The following is a 24915-nucleotide window of genomic DNA, read 5'->3' on the forward strand; positions in this document are numbered from 1 at the left end:
AATTCGTAAATGATATAATAACCTACGTCACTTGTTTAATCACGAATACATGGGCATTAAGGCTTAATTACACTTATTTGATTACATCATTGAACCTATTATTATATTTAACCCAGGAATGGGAAGTAAACGACTTAAAGAAAATTGATGCATTCATTACTCATTTCTAAAAATTGTAATTGGTTTTAAATGGTACTCATAATCGTGCCGTTTATGGAAACATTTTTATATATCCTGTATTGGTTTTATGTAAAAAAAAACACCCAACAGATTACTTTAAATCGTCAGAAAAATCGACATCCATCATTTAAAACTTCTCATACGGCCACTGCCGCCGCTGACATATTTGACGCCGCTATCACTAGAATCATCGCTACCACAAATTCCTCTGTCACCATCGCTACAATCCCACCCATACCACTACTTTTACCGCTACCAAAATATCCCTTACTACATATACCGCCACCACCACTACCGCAGCCGCTGCAACTACCACCATCACGTCTACAACCTTCATCTCCATGCTACAACTCATAATCAATTCGCTTGTATTTTCATATATATATATACTTGATGATTTTATTACATACCTATTGTATATACTGTCTCACTATTCATCAAGCCGTGTTGTTATAACTCATGATAGATGAGATGAATAGACTCTCTGAACGTATTGCTGTAACATATTTTGTTATATTAAAAGGGATATTAATAATCATCATTTAATTGCTCCTTTATTTGACATTAAAAATAGTCACAGTAGCGCAGTCAGTAGTTATTAAAATTATTAATTGTTATTATAATAAAAAAGCTCGTATATATTTTTTTTAATGGATCTGTACCCGCAAGGCAGTACATTTTGTATGAAAAGTATAAACGCGAACAAGTTAATCAAAATATCTATATGCGGAGTGCCTTACAATAGGTGTTGAAGTGTTTAAATCTAGCGAAATTGTTTTAATACCTTTCTATTGATACCAATGCTATCTTACCCCAGTTATTTGAACAATATTTTTTTTAATACCACAATACAAACCGTTAATTGGCTAATAAATAAATTTTTAAGTTTCACCTTACTTAATATCAGTATTTAATGAAAACAGGGCGTCAACAAAGTTCGAGTTTCATCAGCGTAGCTTAAGTACCTTTCCTTTTGATTTATCGCAGGATCCTGGGTCACACAGCCGTTAAAAGTGTCTACATTAAAAAACGATAATGATGATTTTTTTGTAATAACCTCATACAGGTAATACAACTATGCAAATCCTCAATTCGTAGAGATTAAGTATGAGTGTATTAATAGTGCTATGTTTTCCATTTATTGAACGATGGCATTTCCGGTAGGCTTTAAAGGAACCCGAAATTACATAAGCCAGGAATGCCGTTACGCACCAAATGTGAATGGTAGAAGCCACCCGACAGAGAAAATGGCGAAAATTGTTTAGGACCAGTTGCAAAGCCATGTGACGTCACTTCCGTCGTTTGTAAGAGACACTATGGACTTCTTAAACAAAATACAACAATTAAAACAACCTCTTCCGGAAGGTACGTTAATATTCTGTTTAGATGTGATGGTCCTGTATTAAAGTGTCCCGAGATATGAGGCCCGTGCTGCTGCTATAGAGGATTTAAACAGGCGAACGGACCCGGAAATTCCTACAGAGGACGTCATCGTGATGATGGACACTGTGTTGGAGAACAACACCTTCTCATTCAACGACGAACACTTTATACAGACTGAAGGGACGGCAATTGGCTCACGACTCGGGCTGAACTATGCATCAACCAACATGGGTGCTTGGGAAGAGGAACTGTTCCGGCGGTCAGAAAAGCAACCACTCGCATACTTCCGGTTTGTGGATTATGTGTGGGGCTTATGGACGCATGGTATCGAGGCACTTAAAACTGTCCACACACAAGAACATGAAATCAACCCTCGATTTAAACTCGAGCTCCGCTATTCTTCAGAAAAACTAGAGTTTCTGGACACTGTGACATCAATACGGAACGGGCGCCTTCAAACCGACCTATATACTAAGCCTACCGATAAACACCTGTACCTTCACAGGGATTCTTCGCACCCAGATTCTACAAAAAAAGCAATACCATATGTTCTGGGTGTTCGTGCGTAAAGAATCTGTTCAGAGGAGGTTGCCTACCGGAAGCACAGACAGGCGGTGAAAACACAGCTCGTGAACAGTGGATATGACGGGGCGTTTGTGAAGACCGAAATGATAAAGGTCGACAATAAAAAGAGAGAGGACCTTTTACGCGAAAAGACAAACTCGGAGCATAATACAAGGATTCCGCTCGTGATAACGTTTTCGCGCGTACTACCCAACATCGGCCGTATCATCCGTACACACCTTCACACGCTGCACACGTCGGATAGAATGAAGGAAGTGTTCTCTGAGCCCCCATTAGTAGCCTGCATAAGGGATTTTAACCTGCAAGACATCCTTGTGCACAAAAAAACACAATAGGATGTTCTTCCGAAAGCCAAATATGAGCGGGCCCTGTGGGGCACAGAGATGCGCCATTTGCCCGTACATGGTGAAGGCGGAATATTTCACAGATCCCAGCGGCAGGAAGTACAGCGTCAGAAACAATGTCGATTGCAAATCATCCAATGTTGTGTACGCGGTCAACTGTCGTCGCTGTCGCAGGTACGTGTATGTGGGAGCGACCGGCGGAACTCTGTACCAGCGACAACTATTGAATCTGTCGCGTATTCGCACACAGCACAGTGACCCGGTAGCTGAACATTTCTACACAGACGGACATTCCAAGGATGATTTCCAAATCATTGGACTCGAACAACTCAGCGGGTCGGACGAGTACCGCAAAACCATGGAGCAATTGTGAAAGTCAAAACTAAGGACATACCGACCATATGGCATCAACGTGCAAGAACAAACGTTAATAAAAGGGCGCGTAAACAACGTTGACGCCGGAAATGCACGACGTCGTTTCCGTTCATAATAAAACATCTGAAAATAAAAAATTACCGCTGATGAAGACCGTGAGGTCGAAAGCTTCAGCAAAAAATAAATACAGCGTTTTTGTTTAAATATATATATACTATTAACATCTATAAGGGAGATTACATAGGACATGCATATTATAAACTTTTTAAACAATGAATTGAAGAGTAATACTTCTAACAACTTAATATTGTTAACTGTATTGAACTTAGTGTGTATCTTGTCAAAACATATGATATATACACACAAACAAGTTGGTAGTATGCATTTTTATGTGGGTTGTACCTTATTAAAATTTACATATTAGCTGAAAACAAAATACTTAGTGAAGCTTGCTCAATAGATTTGCTCCGGAATTGTCAAGATTATGTAAAAAAAACACTATGACGGTACAGTAAGACAGCGTAGTTAAAATCCTTTCAAAACCACATAACTAACAACCATTATTACAAGAATAAAGTTATTATTTGTGAACAATTTGAGGTAGTTTTGTAACTTCTTATTTGAGGGGGGTTTCTACAATTTTCTAGATCCGGATAACACCTATACCAACATGCTACTACAAGAACAAGAACATCATCATTATCATCTAAAGTGTTTAATATAACTCTAGCTTGTCACGAAAGTGTAGAATGTATTACAAATCCACGCTGTTCTGCAGATGTTATTCTTTTAATAATACTTTCGTGAAGGAATAGGAAATGATCGTTTTAAATTGGGCCGTCAAATTCGAATGCACTGCACGGAGAGTTTTAGTATATGTTCAGTCTTATTCAGTTATTTCTTTATTGTCAAATCGCGAATACTGATTTGAACATCATAGTATATTCTTAGTACATTCTGAATTTAAACTTTTTTTAAATCCGTTTTTAAATAAATCTCAACTAATTTCATTTGTTTATGATAAGTGGCCCATATAATTCGTATAATCATTGACAAGTTATGACGTGCGCTCTTCATAGGTATCGTAGAAGAGATCGCATAATAACATATTTGCTATGTCACCTTTATGCCTACTTAGATATGCCATTGTGTTTTGATTTTATTCAACCGTATTTTTTTTATAAACCCAAGCTACATATTTACACAAAAAGAAACGCGTGTTTCAAAAAATCCATATAACTTACTGGAAGGTAATGTAAAAGCATTGTTAATACACGTTTAATACAATATTAATTGACACAGTAATATGAGCCGCGTGATTCGAAAATTATTCATTTATAATATAATACCAGCGTAGCTTTGGCACAGCCTGAACATAAGCACAGTCTGGTCAAGAGATACACCGTCCGATCATGAAACCAGATAACATGGCGTGACTTATTAGCGGACAGTGTTGCTCCTGAAGAGCTATGACGGAGCTACGCTGGCCGCATATGACATAAGACACATTTTCGCATAACGCTGTTCATCGGATCTTAAATAATGTTTTAATGAATTTACATGATTTATACAATAAAGGGGATATTATGGTCAGGCAGTTGTACATCGTCAATATTATAAATGACATAGCACATTTTACCTGAAGATAATTTGTTGTGTGTACAGTACGACAGCGCTGTCTATACAAAAGCGATACATTTATACCGGTAACTCGGTGGAATATTCACCAATTGGTCCTAACCATCGGACTAAACGAATTATATCAGTTGCATAAACGTAAACATGTAACATATTGAGCACCATTATTCATATAATTATTATAATTATGCATAAAATAATTATTATACAAATGATCATTCAAATGATTAAAAGTATGATAATGATAGTGATAATAATCTTATTCTTCTTATTTGTATTCTTCTTATTATAATTGTTATGTTAATATCATTAGTAGTAGTAGTAATGGGTAAAACGTGATATTTTCGTTAACTGTATTTAAGTACATGCGGCCACGATCTCAGAGTTCTTAATTGTTTTCTTAACATTTGCAGAACAGTTATTTCAACCTGGTCGGCACTCTAAAACGTAGTCTCTCTAAAATTGATCCATTTTTGTTCAATACCAAAACTCCTTCTGCATGTATTTTAATCATAAAAGCCTTGCGGAAAACCTATTGTTTCGTTTGTATAGGAGAGGATTTATTTATTTATTTATTTATATTTTTATTTGGGGGGGGGACTTTCTTTGCAAAGCAACCAAATAATCTCTTTTGTTCACTTGAAATTTAGGCACTATTATAAATGATTGCATACCTTAATTACTTGATTCTAAGCCCTATTGACAATCTTCAAGCTCGCTTCGCGTAGGTTATCACAACTTACATGTTAAAGGGAGTTTAACACAAACATTATGAGTAGCACACTTTATAGTTTATTAAGATTTACTATTTTTCTATGAAATGTACACATTCTTTAATGTTCACATATGATGTAACTGAGGCAAACATTAGTACAGTTTAATGCAAAAATGCACGCATGTACGGGCTCGCTAAATTTATATTTTACGTTTCAATAATTATACTTTGTACATGTTAACAGTCATATATTCACTACATCATTTTTATACAATGTACATGTGTACAGTCATTTATTCACTACACTATCCTAATGCTACTGTTTTGCGATATTCTTTGTCAGCATTCTAATATTTGATTACTAAAAGGCATAACATGTTTGTTTTTCTTTTGTCTGTTTTTTTTTCAAAGATTATGTCCCCGCTATATACGCTTTCATCTGTTCACATCGTTGTTTTGGTTTTATTTTGTTCCCTAAACGTATGTATTCGTAGTTGTATATGTGCTAATATGTATGTTTGCATGCGCCTGATTGTCTTCTGTTTGTATGTATGTTGTTTTTGTTTATTGATTTATGTATGTATGTATGTATGCGTGTGTTGCCCTGATCTTTGTTGTTGTAAATGGTGCAATACTGATGCTAGGCACCATAATTTTTTTTTTACTATTTTCTCCGCAATATTCGAAAATATTAGATTTGACAAGTATTTTAAGATTATACAGCGCATTCAAGCGGTTTACTTATATACGTGAATCAGTCTATATTATCACGCCGCATGGCAAAGTTAGAATGCCTGGTCTTGCTCTCGATCTGGATAGAAATTTAAGCCGTCAATTTCACTGCAAAGTTGTGCTGTTTCTATCGTCCCCAAACGCTAATGTATCGTTTTGGGATGATTTTGAAGTAAGTATCAATAAAGCTCAAAATTCAAACTTAATAATGGTCGGAAACATTAATGAGGACCAACTTAAAAACTTCACGCGCTTGAAACAAACAATTACACTATTTAATTTATGTAATACGATTGCAAATGCAACCAGAGTCACGGCTAACACTTCTACCTTGCTTGATCCTATAGTTGTATCCAATACTCTTATTGTGCTCGATAGCGAGATTATTCCCGTCTGTTCTTCCATCAGTGATCACTCTGCAACGGCCGTACATATTAAAGTTGAATCAGTTATCAGCAAACCGACCATGAGACATGTTTGGCTATATAAACGTGCAGACTTCAATCGTTTAATGCTTTAATTGATAGCGAAAACTGGAACTTCATTAACCATACTTACATAGACGAAGCAACTTAATTGTTTACAAACAAATTATTTGAATTAATGAAATTGAGTATCCCATTTAAACATGTCACACTGCGTCCTTACGATAAACCCTGGTATGATTCCATGATACGTTCTTTTACGCGGAAACGCGATCGCCTGAAATCCCAAGCGATAAAACACCCGTCTGCAAACAATTGGGCTACATTCAAGCATGTTCGCTAAAGAGTCAACAATATGATTAAACCTGCTAAAGAACAGTTTTTCTCAAATATTGAAACTACTTTAAACGACTAACAGTCGACTAACTCTAAGCAATACTGGAAGCTCTTAAAACAACTCTTTTGCTCACATTCTCATTCTGATATGATACCGCCCTTAAAAACCTTTGATCCTGATGGAAATGTTAATATTTATATGTCTGACAAAGAAATTTTTTCTAAATAATTATTTCGTTTCTATATCAACGCTAGACACGTCTTCCGGAGTTCAACTTGACTCTAGTGTTTTTGCGTGTCATTGCTTGGACGAAGTTTCAATTAATGAATCTGAAAAAAAAGATATAATTAAGATTTTATTTACTAATAAAGCCATTGGTGAAGATTTAATCAGCCATTTAGTTCTTAAGCGTACGTGTTCCTCAATAGCAAAACCACTTTGCTTGCTCTTTAACAAATCATTACAAGAATGCACATTTCCTGCACTGTGGAAGAAAGCAATGGTCATGCCCTTGTTTTAGAAAGGAGATGCAAACACACACTCGAATTATCGTCCCATCTCACTTTTTAGCTGCCTTGGTAAATTAATGGAAAGAGTTGTTTATAAGCATCTGTCTTTGTTTTGCATAACTTTATATATTGTAAGCAGTCGGGATTTCTTAGAGGTCACTCTACCGTCTTCCAGCCTATTGATATTTTCGATCAAATAGCTCGTTCTCTTGACGATAAAACAGTTACTTGTATGTTTTTTGTGATATTTCCAAGGCATTTGACCGCATATGGCATCAAGGCCTCTTATTCAAACTTAAAGAAAATGGGATCAGTTTGTTAAAATGGATAGAGAGTTATTTATCTAACCGAACTCAAAAAGTATTTGTCAGATCCTCTATGTCCAATGGGCTGCAAGTAAAAGCTGGCGTTCCTCAAGGCTCAGTCCTTGGTCATTCATTTTTTCTAATTTACGTTAATGACATTGTTAGTAATCTTCTTAGCATCGACCGTTGGTTCACAGATGATACGTCTATATCTAGTACGACATCCAATTTAAGTGATCTTGAGGATATAGTGAATCATGATCTACATCAGATAAACTTGTGGGCCAAACGATGGCTGGTTGACTTCAATCCACAGAAAACGGAAGCACTTTTATTTACAACCCAAAAAAATGTTGGATTACCTCAACGTTCATTTGATAACATTCCTGTTAATTTTGTTGAAAGTCATAAACATCTTGATCTAACTTTAGGGCATGATGGCAAATGGCATGGTAATATTAATAACATTCTGAAATCGGCATCGAAAGAACTGGGAATAATGAGATCTCCTAAATTAAAAGTTTCCAGAAAAAGCTTAAACACTATATACGTCACTAATTTGCGCCCAATACTTGAATACGCATGCGTCGTCTGGGACGTATGCTCTTTATAGACAATCCCAAAAATTGATAACTCCCGGATTACCGCCCCTGAATACTCGCGCGCGCCTCCAAAACGGTACTGAAGAAAACAACAGGGACATATATGTTGTATAGGTCTCTGAACAAAACAAGAAGGCGAAACGATTTTATCGAATATATTTGAAGATTTAAAATGTTTCTGTTATCGATCTGATATAAACATAATAGTTCGTGTTTTTTAATATCAGTTAGTACGTTATTTGAAAAAAATAATTCTTCATCAGCATTCAATTAAGATTCTTTTTAGTCTCCTACCGGTTTCACCGGAGGGGAATTATGGTTTGCGCTCCGTCTGTCAGTCCGTCCGTCAGTCCGTCCGTCCGTCCGACACACTTTTACGGATCCTGCGATAACTTTTATAGTTCTTAATATTTTTTCATGAATCTTGAAACATAGATAGATTGCAATGTGGACATTATGCACGTCATTTCATTTTGTTCCTACGTCAAATATTCTGGTTGCTATGGCAACAAAAACACTAGAAATACTGCTGAAAATGGTGGTTTTTTGGATCCTGCGATAATTTTTAAAGTTCTTAATATTTTTCCATGAAACTTGAAACATAAATAGATGGTAATATGGACATTATGCATGTCATTTCATTTTGTTCCTACGTCAAAAATTCTGGTTGCTATGGCATCACATATATAAAAAAAAATATGAAATTTCTGACAATGGTGGAGCCGGGCGGGGACTTATATTACTGGGCAATAGTCTTGTTTTTACATAAAACCAATAAAGGATATATAATTGACACGTTTATTGAACTCGCGATAAAAACAGTTTATTTTGATTGTTTTGTTAACCAATATCTTACACTGATTGCTCGCAAAAATTCCGTGTTGATAAGTAACATTTTTTTATCAAGAATTGCATTCGTAGTTAAAATGTTGTCGAGTTAAAACGGGTATGCACGATTTTTATGTGTTAAATTGTAATATATTTATAAAAATATGTTTCAATAACACAAAATAGGCAAGAAAAAGTTATAAATGGAAGACGAATTTCGTAAAATGCAGCAAAGACAAATTAGCGCCCCGAGCCGATTGTGACGAAGATATTTCGTACATATTTTTCTACAATTACTGAAGCGTTCGTAGGTATTATTAGGATCGGAGTTAGTGTTCGTGTGTCGTATGCATAGATATTGTTGCAGGAAATTAAAATGATCCGTAAAACTAAATTAAGATTCACATCGTACATGAATGATATACATGCTGGCCAATTCGACTGTACAGACATTTTCGATTTCAGACTTTAAGTTATGACCTATTTCGCATTTTTCGACACATGTTCTAATTAACTTTTATTTTAATTTATATTGAAATATATGTATAATAAGTTGTTTTTACACATTTTATATAAATTCATAAATATTTGACAAAATCGTGCATACCCACTTTAACGTCGTTTTTGTTTATAAGAAATTAATATTATTATTATAATTTACGTCCAACGATTCCACCATTACCGTCCGATGCAAGTGTTATTTTAGAAAGCAAATTATTAACTAATTATAAATTAAACATCAATAAAAAATATTTAAAATATAAAACCGTTAAATTTAGTATGTGTGTATTTGCTTAAAATTTGCGCGCTATGGTATATTAACAAACATACGTAACTATCAGTATTTGAGATCATAATACTTAGCTACTTTGCTATTTATTAAATATACTGATTATATAAAATATTCAACGTACATTTCGTTCAAAATTAATTTAATTTGCATTCGTGTCCTCAATTTAACCCACATGTTTTAATTGCATAATGAACATCAAACGACAATACTTCGGCTATAGACGCTAAAATGCAAACAATAAAATACGCAGTTATCGAATAAGAAGTAATGCGGATTCGTTGAACACACAATCCACTTTACGAATTGAGAGGGCAAACACATTTCTATATTGAGCCAATTTGAGTTTCAAACATAAAAACAGAATGAAAAAAGGAACACACCATTGTTTTATTACGAAACTGGTATGTTATAAACGCAAGCGATTTCAAATTTCAGATTACTTATGTTCGAGCGGTTCGAGCGGTATGACATTTTGTACGTACTCTATCATTTTAACTATGTAAGGCGTTTCGGTTAACCGGTTAATAACCGGTTACGGGAAAAGGTTAACCGGTTAATGATTTTTGTAACCTCTTGCATCCTTAATTAAGAGTATAGGTCCCTGCGAGATTAAGGTCTTGATTGTCATTAAACATGTTATTAAACGGTGACACGTGATATGTTATCTTAATTACGGTATCTACACTTGTGCAGACATGTGGTGTCACGGGCATACCCATAAACGCTTTAAATCCACACTTGGGACATCGCCTCCCATTGAGCGGATTCGTTCGCTCCTTTATCGCTGAAGTGTTTGTGTTTTCAAGACCTTTATCTTGCTGAAATTAATCATCCATAATAAACGAAGACAAAAGTCACTTATTTTTTTCGTGTTTTTATTTTTTAAGCGTAAATTTAGACTGTATAACGAAAATTGAATAAAGTGATACGTTTAGGAAATCTAGAGATCACAATTGGAACTATTTAAGTTTATTTAAGGATCCATATTGTTCATGCTGAACATGTTTATAGTGAATTAAGATGTTATTAAGAAAATTTAATAAATAATGAAATCATGAAGTTTTGAAAATATGAGAACAGCCCAACACAGTTTATTTCAGACTATAAACTTTGATATTACATGTTAAACGGTGTTTCAATAATAATACTATAAGAAAGTTATAGGCAAAAGCTGATATGTCCTTTTCAATAAAAAGTATGCCATGTCCTGACATCTTACACAGTTTTGCAAATGAATAGCTCCGGTACTTGTTCATTAAGAATTACACAATTCATATCCGGCTAGTGATTTTTGTATTAGCTTGAGAGCGATTTTTAAATAAAAGAAATTGCTAAAAAGGACCTTTAGTTTTAGACTCAAACAGATACATACGTTTAATTAAAACAGTTTGCCTCTACATGAAATCTTACAGAGGTTCGCTAATAAATATTTCTGAACCAATTTTATAATCACAAACTTCATTTCGGCTATAGATTTTTATATTACCTTTAAAATGAGACTTACAAGGGAAATATTACTAACGAAATGGAAAATGTTTAGACAAACAAAGATATGTACTATTCAATAACAAGTCGGCCTCGGTCTTGAAGCTTACAAAGTTTTCTAATTGGGTACCTCCGGAACTATAGAAGCACGGCATTTAATAAGAATTAATACAGGCTTAAACAGAGGCAGATATTTACTTTTAAATAAAATTGCCTACCTCGTCCTGAAATCTTTCAAAGTTACGCTCATTAATATCTCCGGCACTATTTACGCTCAAATCACAACGTTCACTTTGGACTTCAGATATTTCTATAACCTTTATAATTTTCATTGAATAATTTTATTCCGTAAAGAAATAATTAAATTTTATACAAAGACATTACTGAAAGGTATGCTTAAAAAGCAAATTCGGCCTTAAACATTACGTGTTTTCACTGAATATTGTTGCAGAGATACCTATTTTATAAATCTATCGTGTATATTTCTTATCTAACTTATATTGAGTAACGATGTGATAAAAATGACACTTGGTTTCAGGTTTCAATTGTTTTCAATCCTACTGTGCGAAGTCATAAAGTACTGTTTATTGGAATAAAGCGGGTGTACACTATGATTACGCTGTAATCTGCCAAATTCTTTAGTACCGTCTGGATCAGCGGGTCACGTGATAGCCAATATGGCGGCGGTCATTTTATCGATACTGGTATTGTCTATAGGAAAAGGAATTATTAGATAAAATTCACCACGAAGCTGCGCGAATTGTCTCCGGTCTAACCAGATCTGATTCACTCAGTAATTTGTACAACGAAGTAAAATAGCCGTCTCTTGATAAAAAACGACAGCATATAAAACTAATTAATATGTACAAAATACATAGTGGTCATAGTCCCACTTATTTGGCAAATCTTCTCCCACCCACAGTTCAACAACAATCATCACGCTCCCTTCACAACGGAGACGACCACGTCATTGTATCACGGTGGACACAATTATATTTCCGTTCCTTTTTACACTCTGCCATAGATCTAAGGAATTCCTTAGACAAATATTCGTAACAGCAATACTATATCACAAAAAGATTCCCCAATATTTTCTCACTGGGAATAGGAAATCCTCTATAGTACATGAAAGATTAAGAAATAATTGCAGTGACCTTAACTCCGACGTGTTCCAAAACCATTTGACTGCTTCGCCTGTTTGCTCCTGTGGCAGCGAGATAGAAAATGCCTCACATTATTTCTGTGAATGCACTAAGTACCACAGACAGCGATTGTTTCTATTTAATTCATTGCGTTTATTTCACCCTTTAAAGTATGATATTCTTCTCCATGGAAAACAATCATTGAACGACGAAGAAAATGTCATATTTTTTTCTGAAGTGCAAAGATTTATATCAGAGACGAAGCGTTTTGCATAGACGCAATAGGACAGGACTCATTTTTATGCATTATTGTGTATCACCTTGTACCATTATACTTATATTATTTGTACACCAAATTTGTTTTTTATTATTGAATGTTGTTATTATTATTACTATACTTATTTTAGTATTATTATAATTATTATTATTATTATTATTATTATTATTATTATTATTATTACTATTATTATTATTATTAATATTATTATTATTTATATTATTATTATTGTGATTAAATATTATTATTGTTATTATTATTGTTATTATTATTATTAATATTATTATTATTATTATTGCCATTACTATCTTATTATCATTATTATTATTATTTTTTGTATTACTATTATAATAATTATTTTAATTATCATAACTGTGATTATTGTTATTATTACTATCGTTATAGTCAAGTAGTAGTTGCATCTAACTGTTTAAGTAGTTTTCGTAAAATTTCCAAAACGACGACTAATATTTACATCTAAAACCGTCACCTTTATCTAAGTAACTATACTCTAGAGAAAGACCCCCGATAATGTAAAACTTAAGGTCCAACCCTTTTTCAATATTATATTTTGTGAAATGTAGTTCATTTGTAATTGTCAATTTGGAAATAAAATATGTTTACACTAAACAGTAGTAGAAGTGGTAGTGGTCGCGGTAGTGGTAGCGGTGGTTGTGTTGGTGGCGGTGTTATTGTTCGTGTTTCTGGTGGTGGTGATGTTGGTGATGATGATGGTGGTGGTGGTGGTGATGGTATTGGTGGCGGCGGGTTGTTGGTTATTATGATGATGATGATGATTATTATTATTAGAAGTAGTAATAGTAGTGGTAGTGGTGGTGGTAGTGATAGTGGTGATAGAATGTTTTTGTGGTGTTGTTGTTGGTGGTGGTAGTGGCGGTGGTGGTGCTGCTGCTGGTTGTGGTGGTTGCGATGGTGATATATGTGGTGGTGGAGATAGTAATTGTAGTAGTAGTAAAAGTAGTAGTAGTAGTAGTAGAAGAAGTAGTAGTAGTAGTAGTAGAAGTTGTTGTAGTAGTAGTAGTAGTAGTAGTAGTAGTAGTAGTAGTAGAAGTAGTAGTAGTAGAAGTAGTAGTAGTAGTAGTAGTAGTAGTAGTAGTAGTAGTAGTAGTAGAAGTAGTAGTAGTAGTAGTAGTAGTAGTAGTAGTAGTAGTAGTAGTAGTGGTAGTAGTAGTAGTAGTAGTAGTAGTAGTAGAAGTAGCAGTAGAAGAAGAAGTAGTAATAGTAGTATTAGAAGTAGTAGTAGAAGTAGCAGTAGTAGTAGTAGTAGTAGTAGTAGTAGTAGTAGTAGTAGTAGTAGTAGTAGTAGTAGTAGTAGTAGTAGTAGTAGTAGTATAAGTAGTATAAGTAGTAGTAGTAGTAGAAATACTAATAATAATAATAATAATAATACTAATAATAGTCGTTAGCAGTAGTAGTAGTAGTACTAGTATCAGTAGTAGTCATAGTAGTAGTAGTCGTAGAAGTAGTAGTAGTAGTAGTAGTAATTGTGGTAGTAGTAGTTGTTGTTGTTGTAACAGTAGTAGTAATTGTAGTAGTAGTAGTAGTAGTAGTAGTAGTAGTAGTAGTAGTAGTAGTAGTAGTAGTAGTAGTAATAGTAGTAGTAGTAGTAGTAGTAGATTAAAAAAGAAGAAGAAGAAGTAGTAGTAGTAGTAGTAGTAGTAGTAGTAATAGTAGTAGTAGTAGTAGTAGTAGTGGTAGTAGTAGTAGTAGTAGTAGTAGTAGTAGAAGTAGTAGTAGTAGTAGAAGTAGTAGTAGTAGTAGTAGTAGTAGTAGTAGTAGTAGTAATAGAAGCAAAAGTAATAGCAGTAGTAGTAGTAGTAGTAGTAGTAGTAGTAGTAGTAGTAGTAGTAGTAGTAATAGTAGTAGTAGTAGTAGTAGTAGTAGTAGTAATAGTAATGTAGTAGCAGCAGCAGCAGTAGTAGTAGTAGTAGAGTAGTAGTAGAAGTAGCAGCTGTAGTAGTAGTAGTAGAAGTAGAAGTAGTAGCAGCAGCAGCAGCCGGAGTAGTAATAGAAGTAGTAGCAGCAGCAGCCGTAGTAGTAGTAGAAGTAGTAGTAACAGCATCAGCAGTAGTGGTAGTAGTAGTAGTAGTAATAGTAGTAGTAGTAGTATTAGTAGTAGTAGTAGTAGTAGTAATAGTAGTAGTAGTAGTAGTAGTAGTAGTAGTAGTAGTAGTAGTAGTAGTAGTAGTAGTAGTAGTAGTAGTAGTAGTAGTAGTAGTAGAAGTAGTAATATAGTAGTAATGTAGTAGCAGCAGTAGCAGTAGTAGTAGTAGTAGTGTAGTAGTAATAGTAGTAGTAGTAGTAGTAGTAGTAGTAGTAGTAGAAGTAGTTGCAACAGCAGCAGCAGCCGTAGTAGTAATAGTAGTAGCAGCAGCAGCAGCCTTAGGAATAGTAGTAGTAGCAGCAGCAGCAGCAGCCGTAGCAATAGTAGGAGAAGTAATAATAGTAGTAGTAGTAGTAGTAGTAGTAGTAGTAGTAGTAGTAGAAGTAGTAGTAGTAGTAGTAGTAGTAGTAGTAGTAGTAGTACTATATAATAATAATAACATACCAATAAACATTTAAAAAAATTAAAATAATAATTCAAACACGAGTACACGTATTCAAATCGCGTATACTGTTGATTATTTGATTAAATATAGTGTTTCTGTAAGTAACATGAATAAATGCCTGAAACAAATAAAAAATAAATACCAAGGAGTTTTTTCAATTTCAAAAATGGGATTGTTTTGTTACTCAAAAATGGAAGGTTTTTTCCGCATACAATGAATATAAAATCCTTAAATCAGGTTTAAATACTTAAACTTATGGGGGGAAAAAATCCCATTGAAAAAAAATATCATAGGAAAGATAAAAATCCAATGGGGAAATTGCAAAAATCCCAATGGGAAGACCAACTTTGTTTATAAATGTCATAGTGAAAAAAAACGCACTGTGTAAGCAAAAATAATTAAATATTAATTTAAAAGAAGACTTGTATAGCATGCTTTAGCTAAAAGAAGCAAATCTTTAAGAAAAAGGGTACTTAAGTTTGCGAAATTTCGGTTTCGCAAAGTTTTTTCGTTGGCTGTTAAGAATAGACGGTGTTTTTCCGGTGGCCGGACAAGCCATGCATTCAGGATTAGGGGATCAAACACAAATATAAATATTACCGAAATTTTGAAAATATTCACAAAGGTTTGTTTAAGTATCATAAAACGGGTTTATTGCTATCATCATCACCTGTATCATTTAAATGATCTTCAGAAAGAACAATGTATTGGAAATGTTAATTAATTTGAAGGCTAAATGTTCCGAAGACCATTAATATCACAATAAGACTTGAATTAATATGAACTGTTAGTATTTTAACTGTATTGTTTGTTTTGTAAACAACACTGTTTAAAATTGAAGAAGAAAGCTTCTAGCACATGTCATGATGAACTAAGGCAAGTAAAAAACGAAAAAATGCTAAACTTATGTAAACGGTTCCAATATAAGAAAACGGCTTGACATGGTGGCCATGTTGTAAAGCGTACGGGGACCATAATATAACTTTATTAAGGTCCCGTAAATGGAACCCTTATGAGCAAGTTTCATTAAGATTTGACAAACACGTGACTTTATTGGAACGGTTCCAATATTTTATACATATAACTGCCACACACACTAGGTTTTTGTTTTTAAACGGACGGGAACTATTTTAAAATTAGGCAAATATATCAATTTGTTTTCAGGACTATTGGACTAACAGTAAGTGTTCACAAGGCTTTATAATAGCCATACAGTTATAAGGAACAATGCCCCGACCATAAAAGCCAAGTTTGTTTTCACGGATCAGAATCGTTTTTGACTACTTCCAAGATGTTTAAAATCATGTTCTTAGCAAGTGTCCTCATAATTGGACATGATGTTTTTTGAACAGATAAACCACATTTAAATAAGACGGTAAATTGGACTTAAATTGAAAAATCAAGCATAGATTTTAGAAGGGCGGATGATTTAATAGAGAATACTTGGTTGGAGCCAAGATGGAGAAAGCTTATCCGGTTTGGCTTAGAAAAAGAAAAATAGGGCGAGTTTTTTTCTCCATCTCGGCACAGACCATGTATTCGATTTATCTTGCTTAATTTTAGATTATGTCTTTAGCACATTTAATCAAAGACAAATGATTAATCGACATAACAAAACGATTATTCAAGTCGGGCCTCCAACGTGTACACAACATTCCTTACGATCGAATAACTACCGATTGTAACACGTAAAAACTAGTCCCACATTAAACTTTTCTTTTCAATACTTTTCTATTGAAAATATAAAAAGATATAAAAATGAATCGAGAATATGATATGTGTATTGCTAGAAATTAAAACAAAATCAACATCAAAACAAAAAATCAATTTTTGTTCAAGTTCAAGGTCGTTGACTGAAACATGTGTCTGTGAAAACGGATGAACAGTTAAATGTCACACTTCACGATGAACTATTTCATGCAAACTAAAAAAGTGTGAATATTAACAGTTGCGCCTGCAAATAAGGAATGGAATCTTTGATTGATTCGTCCATCAATGTTAACGGAGACGTTTGAAGCTGCTGTCACGGTGGGAGTCCCAGAAGATGGCAGATTTGATAAGTGGACTGGACGAACATGTGCGTCAGTTGCTTCGGGAAGAAATGAAGTTGCTTGTTGTTGGAGATGCAGTGTTCCTTGAACATCAGATGAGGTACATTTGTGTGATTGTCGGGATGCTTTCATTTTTCATAATTTTATTTCAAATATCTGAAATTCGGCGATGTTTTGTTTCTGACAGTGAAAAGTCATTCAAGAAAGATTGCATGTTTTTATGTCCAGATATCTGAATTATGTCCGTTGGTGCTATTCCATTGTCCCTTAGTTTAGACACTAATGTCTTCCTTCCGTGTTGCATGGTTAGTAAGTTTCTTGTTTTTGTCAAGACCAGCCTCTTCGCACTTAAATTTAAATAATTTTCCAAGTTGTTTGTCCTACTCTATTTTTTGTGAACCAATTATCATCTGAATTGGTTGCTGGAATTGTTCTAGGGGCCAAAAAAAATGGATCTTCAGGATTCGAAAATTCTTCAGGTCTTTTACTTGCATGACGTTAGTACATGTTAACAGGGCATCTCTGTGGATCGCGGTCTCACAAGCTTTAGGCGTAACTTTCCGGATATCGGACACTATATCGCCTGTTCGTATTTTTGTCTGTCTTTCATTCAGTTGAAGGTATTCAACTCCATTTGAATCTGTCTTAAGAGATATATCACCCTATTTGTAAGTGAAAGTTGTTTCGTTTCGAATAAGGTAACCTTGTATCAATTTAGTTTAAAACAGTATAACTAAACACTGAAAACCTGTCAAACCCAGACCAAACCAAAGTTTGCATCTGTTTTATGGTCGTATTTGTAGGTTTTCGCTTAAACTTGATGATAAAAACTTTAAAGTAAAAAATAATTTAAAAAAATATATATGCATGTTGGCTCTTGTTAGTTTTCTGTATTTAATTACATGAAATCCTTTAAAATATGTTCATAACGGTTAAACTTGTGTTATTATAATTATATATTCCCTGCAATTATTTTGCAATAAATAATAATATATGTGTTGTGAAATCTATAATAGGGAAACATATTTTTATAAATTTTTAGAAGCGTTAGAATTAAACTTTAGATATGTTTCTATTTTTTATTCGCATGTATAGTTTTTAGACGAATTGAATAATTTTTTTTCTTACACTTAATACAGAATTTTATTGAGACGCCGGTACCAAGCCCAATCAGGAAAATATTTGTGAAAATCCTGAAAACGGAACAAGTCTTGATATTTGGAAATTGGTGTAATTTATTTTTTGCTCCCAAATACTTAAAGATTGTTAACTAAGTGTTGTCAAGTTGTCAATATTATAACTACTTAGGTTCAAGCCAAAGAGCTGCATAGGGAAACTATCTAAATGTTACATTTTATTTATTTAGACAAAACTACAAATTTAACCTTATTTAACAGCAATTGGGAAAATTGTAGTTTTTATGCTCCCCAAAAAGTTTTAGGAGGGGAGAATATAGTCGCCGCTTCGTCCGTCCGTCCGTGTGTCCATCCGTGCACAATTTTTGTCCGGGCTATTTCTCAGCAACTAATGACCGGAATTCAATTAAACTTTATGGGAAGCTTCACTACCAAAATGAGATGTGCATATTATCAGCCGGTTCTGGTCTGATGATTTTTCACAGAGTTATGGCCCTTTGAAATTTTTCCATTAACTGTACATAAAGTGCAATTCTTGTCCGGGCTATTTCTCAGCAACTAATGACCGGAATCCAATGAAACTTTATGGGAAGCTTCACTACCAAGAGGAGTTGTGCATATTATCAGCCGGTTCTTGTCGGATGTTTTTTATAGAGTTATGGCCCTTTGAAATTGTCCATTGTACATATAGTGCAATTCTTGTCCGAGCTTTTTCTCAGCAACTTATTACGGGAATTCAATGAAACTTTATGGAAAGCTTCCCTACCAAGAGAAGATGTGCATATTATCAGCCGGAGCTATGGCCGTTTCAAATTTTTAAGTTGCTTAACCATCCATCGTATTATTTTGTCCAAAGTTATGCCCCTCAAGACGTTTCCTATTATCTGAATATATAGTGCAATATTGTGACAAAAAATACCTTTGGGGAGCATCACCCGTCTCCGACGGTTTTTTTTTTTTTTTTTTTGAAAATTGCCGTTTTCTGGTACGTTTTAAAGAATGATAGCTTAAATGCTGGATATTGTGATCGTGGTACAACTGATAGTTATTGCATGTATATTTAATAGTTATTGCAAAGCCGTTAAATTGTAAAAGTATTTCTGTAGTTCGACGGAAAACAACCAGTCTTCATAAAGATACGGATATCTGAAGTCTCTGCAGACATTTTACAATTGACTTTGCAATTAGACAGTTTAATATATTATTTGATTAATTAGTGTCTGTTTTGGACATAATTACCTCAAATTATTGTTATCGGTCTTAATCCAAGTGACACACAATTGTTCAACCACAATGTGTTGAACAAGGCCTTTGGCGATGTACAACCTAGCATACAGTATAATAATTTCCTCGTCACTTATGGGATCTGTGGCATTTGGTTTGGTTGCCCTTCCTCATTTTTTAGAGTTCTTTGGTTTGCCTTTAAAGCGTCCCTTGTAAGCTGAAAGCGATTTGTACTGTTTTCTTGCATAATTTGTACAGGATATGTGTTGCGTTTGAGTTTCCGGTCGATGCTTGATATCATGTTCCTTATTGTGCTTTGTTCATATTCAGAACAATCACATTTTCTTACTGAAAACAGATAATTTGCCAAGTATTCATCCAACATATCCGGACCTATGTCATGTATTTCCCATTATTCTTATTTCTTCAATAAGAATCTTTTTACATCAATCAATGTTTTCTTTATAGTATTATCGTTTTCCGCTTGGCATATTTGTTTCACTTGTTCATTTGTTAGTTGTTTAAAAACAGTCATTTTGCATTGAGGGTTGAGGGCTTGTTAACTGGAGAGGTACTTATCTGATCAATTTCGGAGGGCTCATGGTAATAAAAGTCATCAAAAGCAATGCCATACATAGCTTGAAAATCAGACTTATTTCAGTGACACTTGTTTTCAAGTTTTTAATATTTTTCTGACCTACATTTTCAATGTTCACCATCCCTGCAGAATTATCCTTATTGATTTCATCCTTCCTGTTATTATCAACTTATTGTACCTTATTTGTGACAGTTATATCTTTTATTTTCTTCACTTTCAGCCAGCCATTAAATCTTCCCAAATTACATCAAAATATTTGATCAATATATTCCGACATTTTTCATTCAAATATAGTGTTTTTTTATTCAATTTAATGATATTTCATTGAAAAATAAAATCAACTGCAGACGACCGAAAATAAGAGTGCATTAGTGGAGAGTAACCTCCCTATTTGTCTAAAGAAACGCCGTATATTAAAGGTAATGTGTAAATAATTTTAAAGAAGAATTGATTACTTCATTGCCAAATGTTTGCTTAAATTTAACACATTTATTAATTTTAAGACCATTTCGTTTTTACAAAACAATTCACAATAACTTCGCGTGTACATTTTGTAAAAGTTCAAATATTATAACGTGTTAATCGGCGCGTAGGAATAAGTACTTACGGTTAGATCGCGATCACGTGAGATACTGCTGGAGATCAACTAGTTTTTCCGACCCAGCTTTATTAAATCAATGTTTGCAACAGAGGCAGGATAAACCCCTTTAAATGTCAAGTTAAAGGTCGCCGTAGTAAAAAACAATATACTCTCGAAGGCAAAATAATTAAATAAATATTGAAAATTAACCACTTACTTTAGTCAGTAGACACGGAGGAGTGTGTTTTCCGGCAGCAATGGGGAATGAAAACTTGTTGTCGAAGTGTTTGCAGTTCGTCATAAAACTAATAATTCCGTTAAAGTCTGTATCTTGAACTGAACATTTTTCAGTATATCCGTCTGGAGGTAAATACGCCTTGGCAATTTCCCAAGGATTTTGAGCCCATTGCTCTGCCCTTGTATTTTTCCAAGAAGGAATCGAAAATTTATGCAGAGTTTTAATTTCATCGAGAACTTTATTACACACGTAAGCAGGACAAGGTCGAGGTTGCTTTGCTATGGTATCATGCATTCCCGTACATGAGCTGTTTGCGCCTCGTTTATTGCATAATCCTAGTGTTGGGCATTTCAGCAAGTTTGCGGTGCAACAACCGTTGCAAATAGCTGGCGCCTGACTACTTGACCACACAGCGTTGTATATATTGACATGTACAGTTTTAGCCTCGTTCTCCGCGAACTGATCTAAGCCTGACTTTGCAATATCCACTGCCAGCCAAGCCTTAAGCCAGTTTGTCCTTTCTTTATCAGTGAAAACATCGGCCAGGCTCGACATTTTGAATAAAGTCTATAACTCAGAAGGCCATCATATGTTTTATAACGGATCCCGCTTTTGCTCCAGCATCATCTAATAAATAAAAACAAAAATTTACAGAGTTTCCCAGTATATTTATTTTAGTTTAAGAACATTGCGTTATGCGTTGAGCGTATGGCAATTAAGAAATGCCGGAAAGAATTTAAACCAAGCTGTTTGTAAAGAAATGTTTATAAAACAAAAACGCCATTAACCATACGAATTTTAAAATAGATTAAAATAATATTTAAATCATCAAATAAACATCTGGTACAAATACTATCATGTAATACCAGGACAAACGCATCAACTCATGTCAGCCAGTTATTTTTTTCGGAATATACTTAAACTCTCTTGACAAATTTATGAGTACACAGAGTTCAACAATAAGGCTGGTCCAAACAACATTGTCTAGTTAGAGCAATGGTCTGGCTAGTTAATTTGCATGAAGCTAGTCTGACTGGTCGTCCTTAAAAAGCTATATATACTTTTTTCATATCATATCCGCTGAGAAAATCTGAAAATTATAATCCATAATAAACACCGAGTTTTTTTCATCATTTTTCGCTTTTATTTGATGCCAAGGAGAGCGTCCCGAATTAATTGCATGGTTAAAATTTGTAAAATTGATATGAATATTATAATGAATAAAATTATTAATAAGCTTCTTCTGACGACTCGGTGTCGTACATTTTAGAGCATGTGTGTACGATTTCTATCAGAAAGCGTTATCGTCCATGTAAACTTTCTGCGTAGCAAACGAGATAATATAATTTAATCAGTAATGTTCAAGTTCGGATTTTCCTGCAACACATCAGTAAATAAAGGTGCATTGATAGTACAAAATGACAACAAATATAAATTTAAAGAGACATGAAAACGTCAATTTTATTCATACTGGAAGGTCAAGTTTCCTTGGCTCATGATTAAAAAACAAACGTATTGTATACCACGCAAGGCAAACAAAAAGATCAGCCGGTTTGTCGAGAGAAGAGATACTTGTAGGACTTATGCTCTTAAATGTCACAGCATGAGAGCCATATGCAAAAATATGCAGCCATTACATAATTTGTAAGTAACTGTTTTACGACACACACTTGCGATGTTGCTATGGATGCTTGTTCGTCGTACACGTTGTTGTTGGCCCCATGGAGTTACCATAAAACACCTAACAACGAGCCACATTATTGATATCGTGTATGTTTGAAATTCAGCATAGTTCATTGCAAAGGAAATACTTTCTGTTACAATGTAATCAGGAGGAAAAGATGTTTCTATGCCTAACAGTTATTTTAAAAACCAGGTATGTAAACGTTGTGTGATATAAATTAACGACGACTCTGAGAGCTCCAGTTAGTGTCTGATGTCATGGACGAAACAATAGTACAATCAGTAAATATGTCAGGTAACACATGTATTCAACATTTCAGTCGTTGTTTAGACATTCTTATGAGTAAATATACAACCTTTGTTGCACACTTTGAGAACACAAGCGAATGTAGAACTGGATCAGCCAAGGTTTAAGACAGAGCACATCTTTTATATGCATTTTTTCAAAGCCATTATGTCAATCTTAAGTGACCTATGACTGTGATTCAGAAGGATGATTTTGATTTGCCAGCAGCATTAAAGGCACTTAAACAGCATGAACCAGCATGCTTAAGACTATTGGCTCTACATCACCGCACAGGGGAAACCATGTAGTCTTTGATAAATACTGTCACCGAGGAACACATTTACAAGGGAGTCCAATTGAAAACCCTAATATTAATACAGGAACATTATTGCATAAAGAAAGATTCATCGATCGACCTGGTTATTGACCATGTAACCAACAGAGTTGGTGACAAAAGAATTCAACGATCTCCTGAATTGTATGGAAACTGTGTATCTGGTTCATTTGCCAGTCACTGATGCTTAGAGAGTGGTGTACAGGGAGAACCATTCTAACAAACTATGAAGTTCTAACGGCATGGATTGTGACATAAATCATGCTAAGCATGCATGGTGGCCAGCAATGAGGGTTTATAGTGCTCTGTCTGGAAACGCTTCTGTCTCTGACATACTCGAAAGTGACGACTGGAAATGCTAGAGTGTCTGTTAAGCTTTCATGACATACACGTGACAGCTGTACACTATGCAGCGGCTTGGTTTGAACAAAATTAAAAGATAGAGCTAGGAGCAGAACGCAGTTAGCGACAAACATTTTTCAGAAAAAATGTAACCGTATCCATAACAAAACATACCAGAAACTAGTACATTTATATAATAACATACGACTCATTGTGTTCAAAATTTGATATGAAACGCATATTCATTGTTTATTTTTGCTGTAAATGTATTATTCTCTCCATTTAAACTTTTCAGTTATAAAGCATACACGATTTAAATTTGTTTCCAAAATATTACAATTACAACCATCATAAATTGTATAAACCACGATGCACATACGACATATTCTGACATCGAAAGAAGTCTCATATTGTTAATTGTAATATATGCATATTTGTTTATTATTACAAACGTCATACTAAACAAGCATTAAGTTACATACCTGAGGTCGTACATTTAGAATAGGTGTTTAGCGATGCTCGTCTAGAAGAAGAAAGGTCTGTAGAACACACAGTTATGCTTTATCTTTATAAACATTTACGTTTAACACTCGCGTCATATAAAAAGTTACATGTTAACAACCCAAAGCTTTATCAATACAAACATTCGCTGAACGAAATTTGAAGTGATAACATGAAACTTGTATTGTGTAGGCCAGCTACACATGCGCACACTGAGAGATAATACTAGACTGTTTATCTGCAAACAAATACGATAATGACACTCGTGTGATTGGTCCTAGTCGACATGTGATAACAATACGTCAATTGATCGGTCGCTTGATAAGACGGTTTATTCTCACCATATTTACAGATATGATTTATACATTGGTGCCTTCAATAGATTTATAAATAGAATTCTATGCATGAACGCATTTATACAATTAGAATTGTATTGACACAAATCTGTTTCATGAATTGTGTTCCTGTATAAAACGGTTGCAATGCGATTGTATCGATGAACTAGTGGTACTATAGACTTGCAACTTGCATTGTGATTTTGAAATACAAGACTCTCATGTGCTAATATTTGTGTTTATTTTGATTGAAAACAAGTTAACGGGTTTTTATCCGTTGCGTATTATGATCACAGTAGTTTGTTCTTTAAACCATGAACAATTTTCTCTAGGCATGTCGAATATGGCCACTTTTGACGGCTATCTGAATACTTTTGATCTG

General features: G+C 34.2%; 1 protein-coding gene across 2 annotated transcripts in view; it reads right to left on the reverse strand.

Annotated features, from left to right (window-relative positions):
- LOC127881727 (uncharacterized protein CXorf38 homolog) overlaps positions 1–24410 on the reverse strand; it is a 54739-nt gene extending 30329 nt beyond the window's left edge. For both annotated transcript variants that reach the window (XM_052429809.1, XM_052429810.1), the window contains exons 1-2: positions 24180–24410; positions 21032–21679 (exon numbers count right to left, since the gene is read on the reverse strand). In XM_052429809.1, the coding sequence (XP_052285769.1) occupies positions 21032–21607 (576 nt within the window). In that variant the 5' untranslated portion in view covers positions 21608–21679; positions 24180–24410. The remainder of the gene's footprint in view (positions 1–21031; positions 21680–24179) is intronic.
- Positions 24411–24915: the final 505 nt, after the last annotated feature.

This window comes from Dreissena polymorpha, chromosome 5 (assembly GCF_020536995.1).
Source record: "Dreissena polymorpha isolate Duluth1 chromosome 5, UMN_Dpol_1.0, whole genome shotgun sequence".
NCBI lineage: Eukaryota > Metazoa > Mollusca > Bivalvia > Myida > Dreissenidae > Dreissena > Dreissena polymorpha.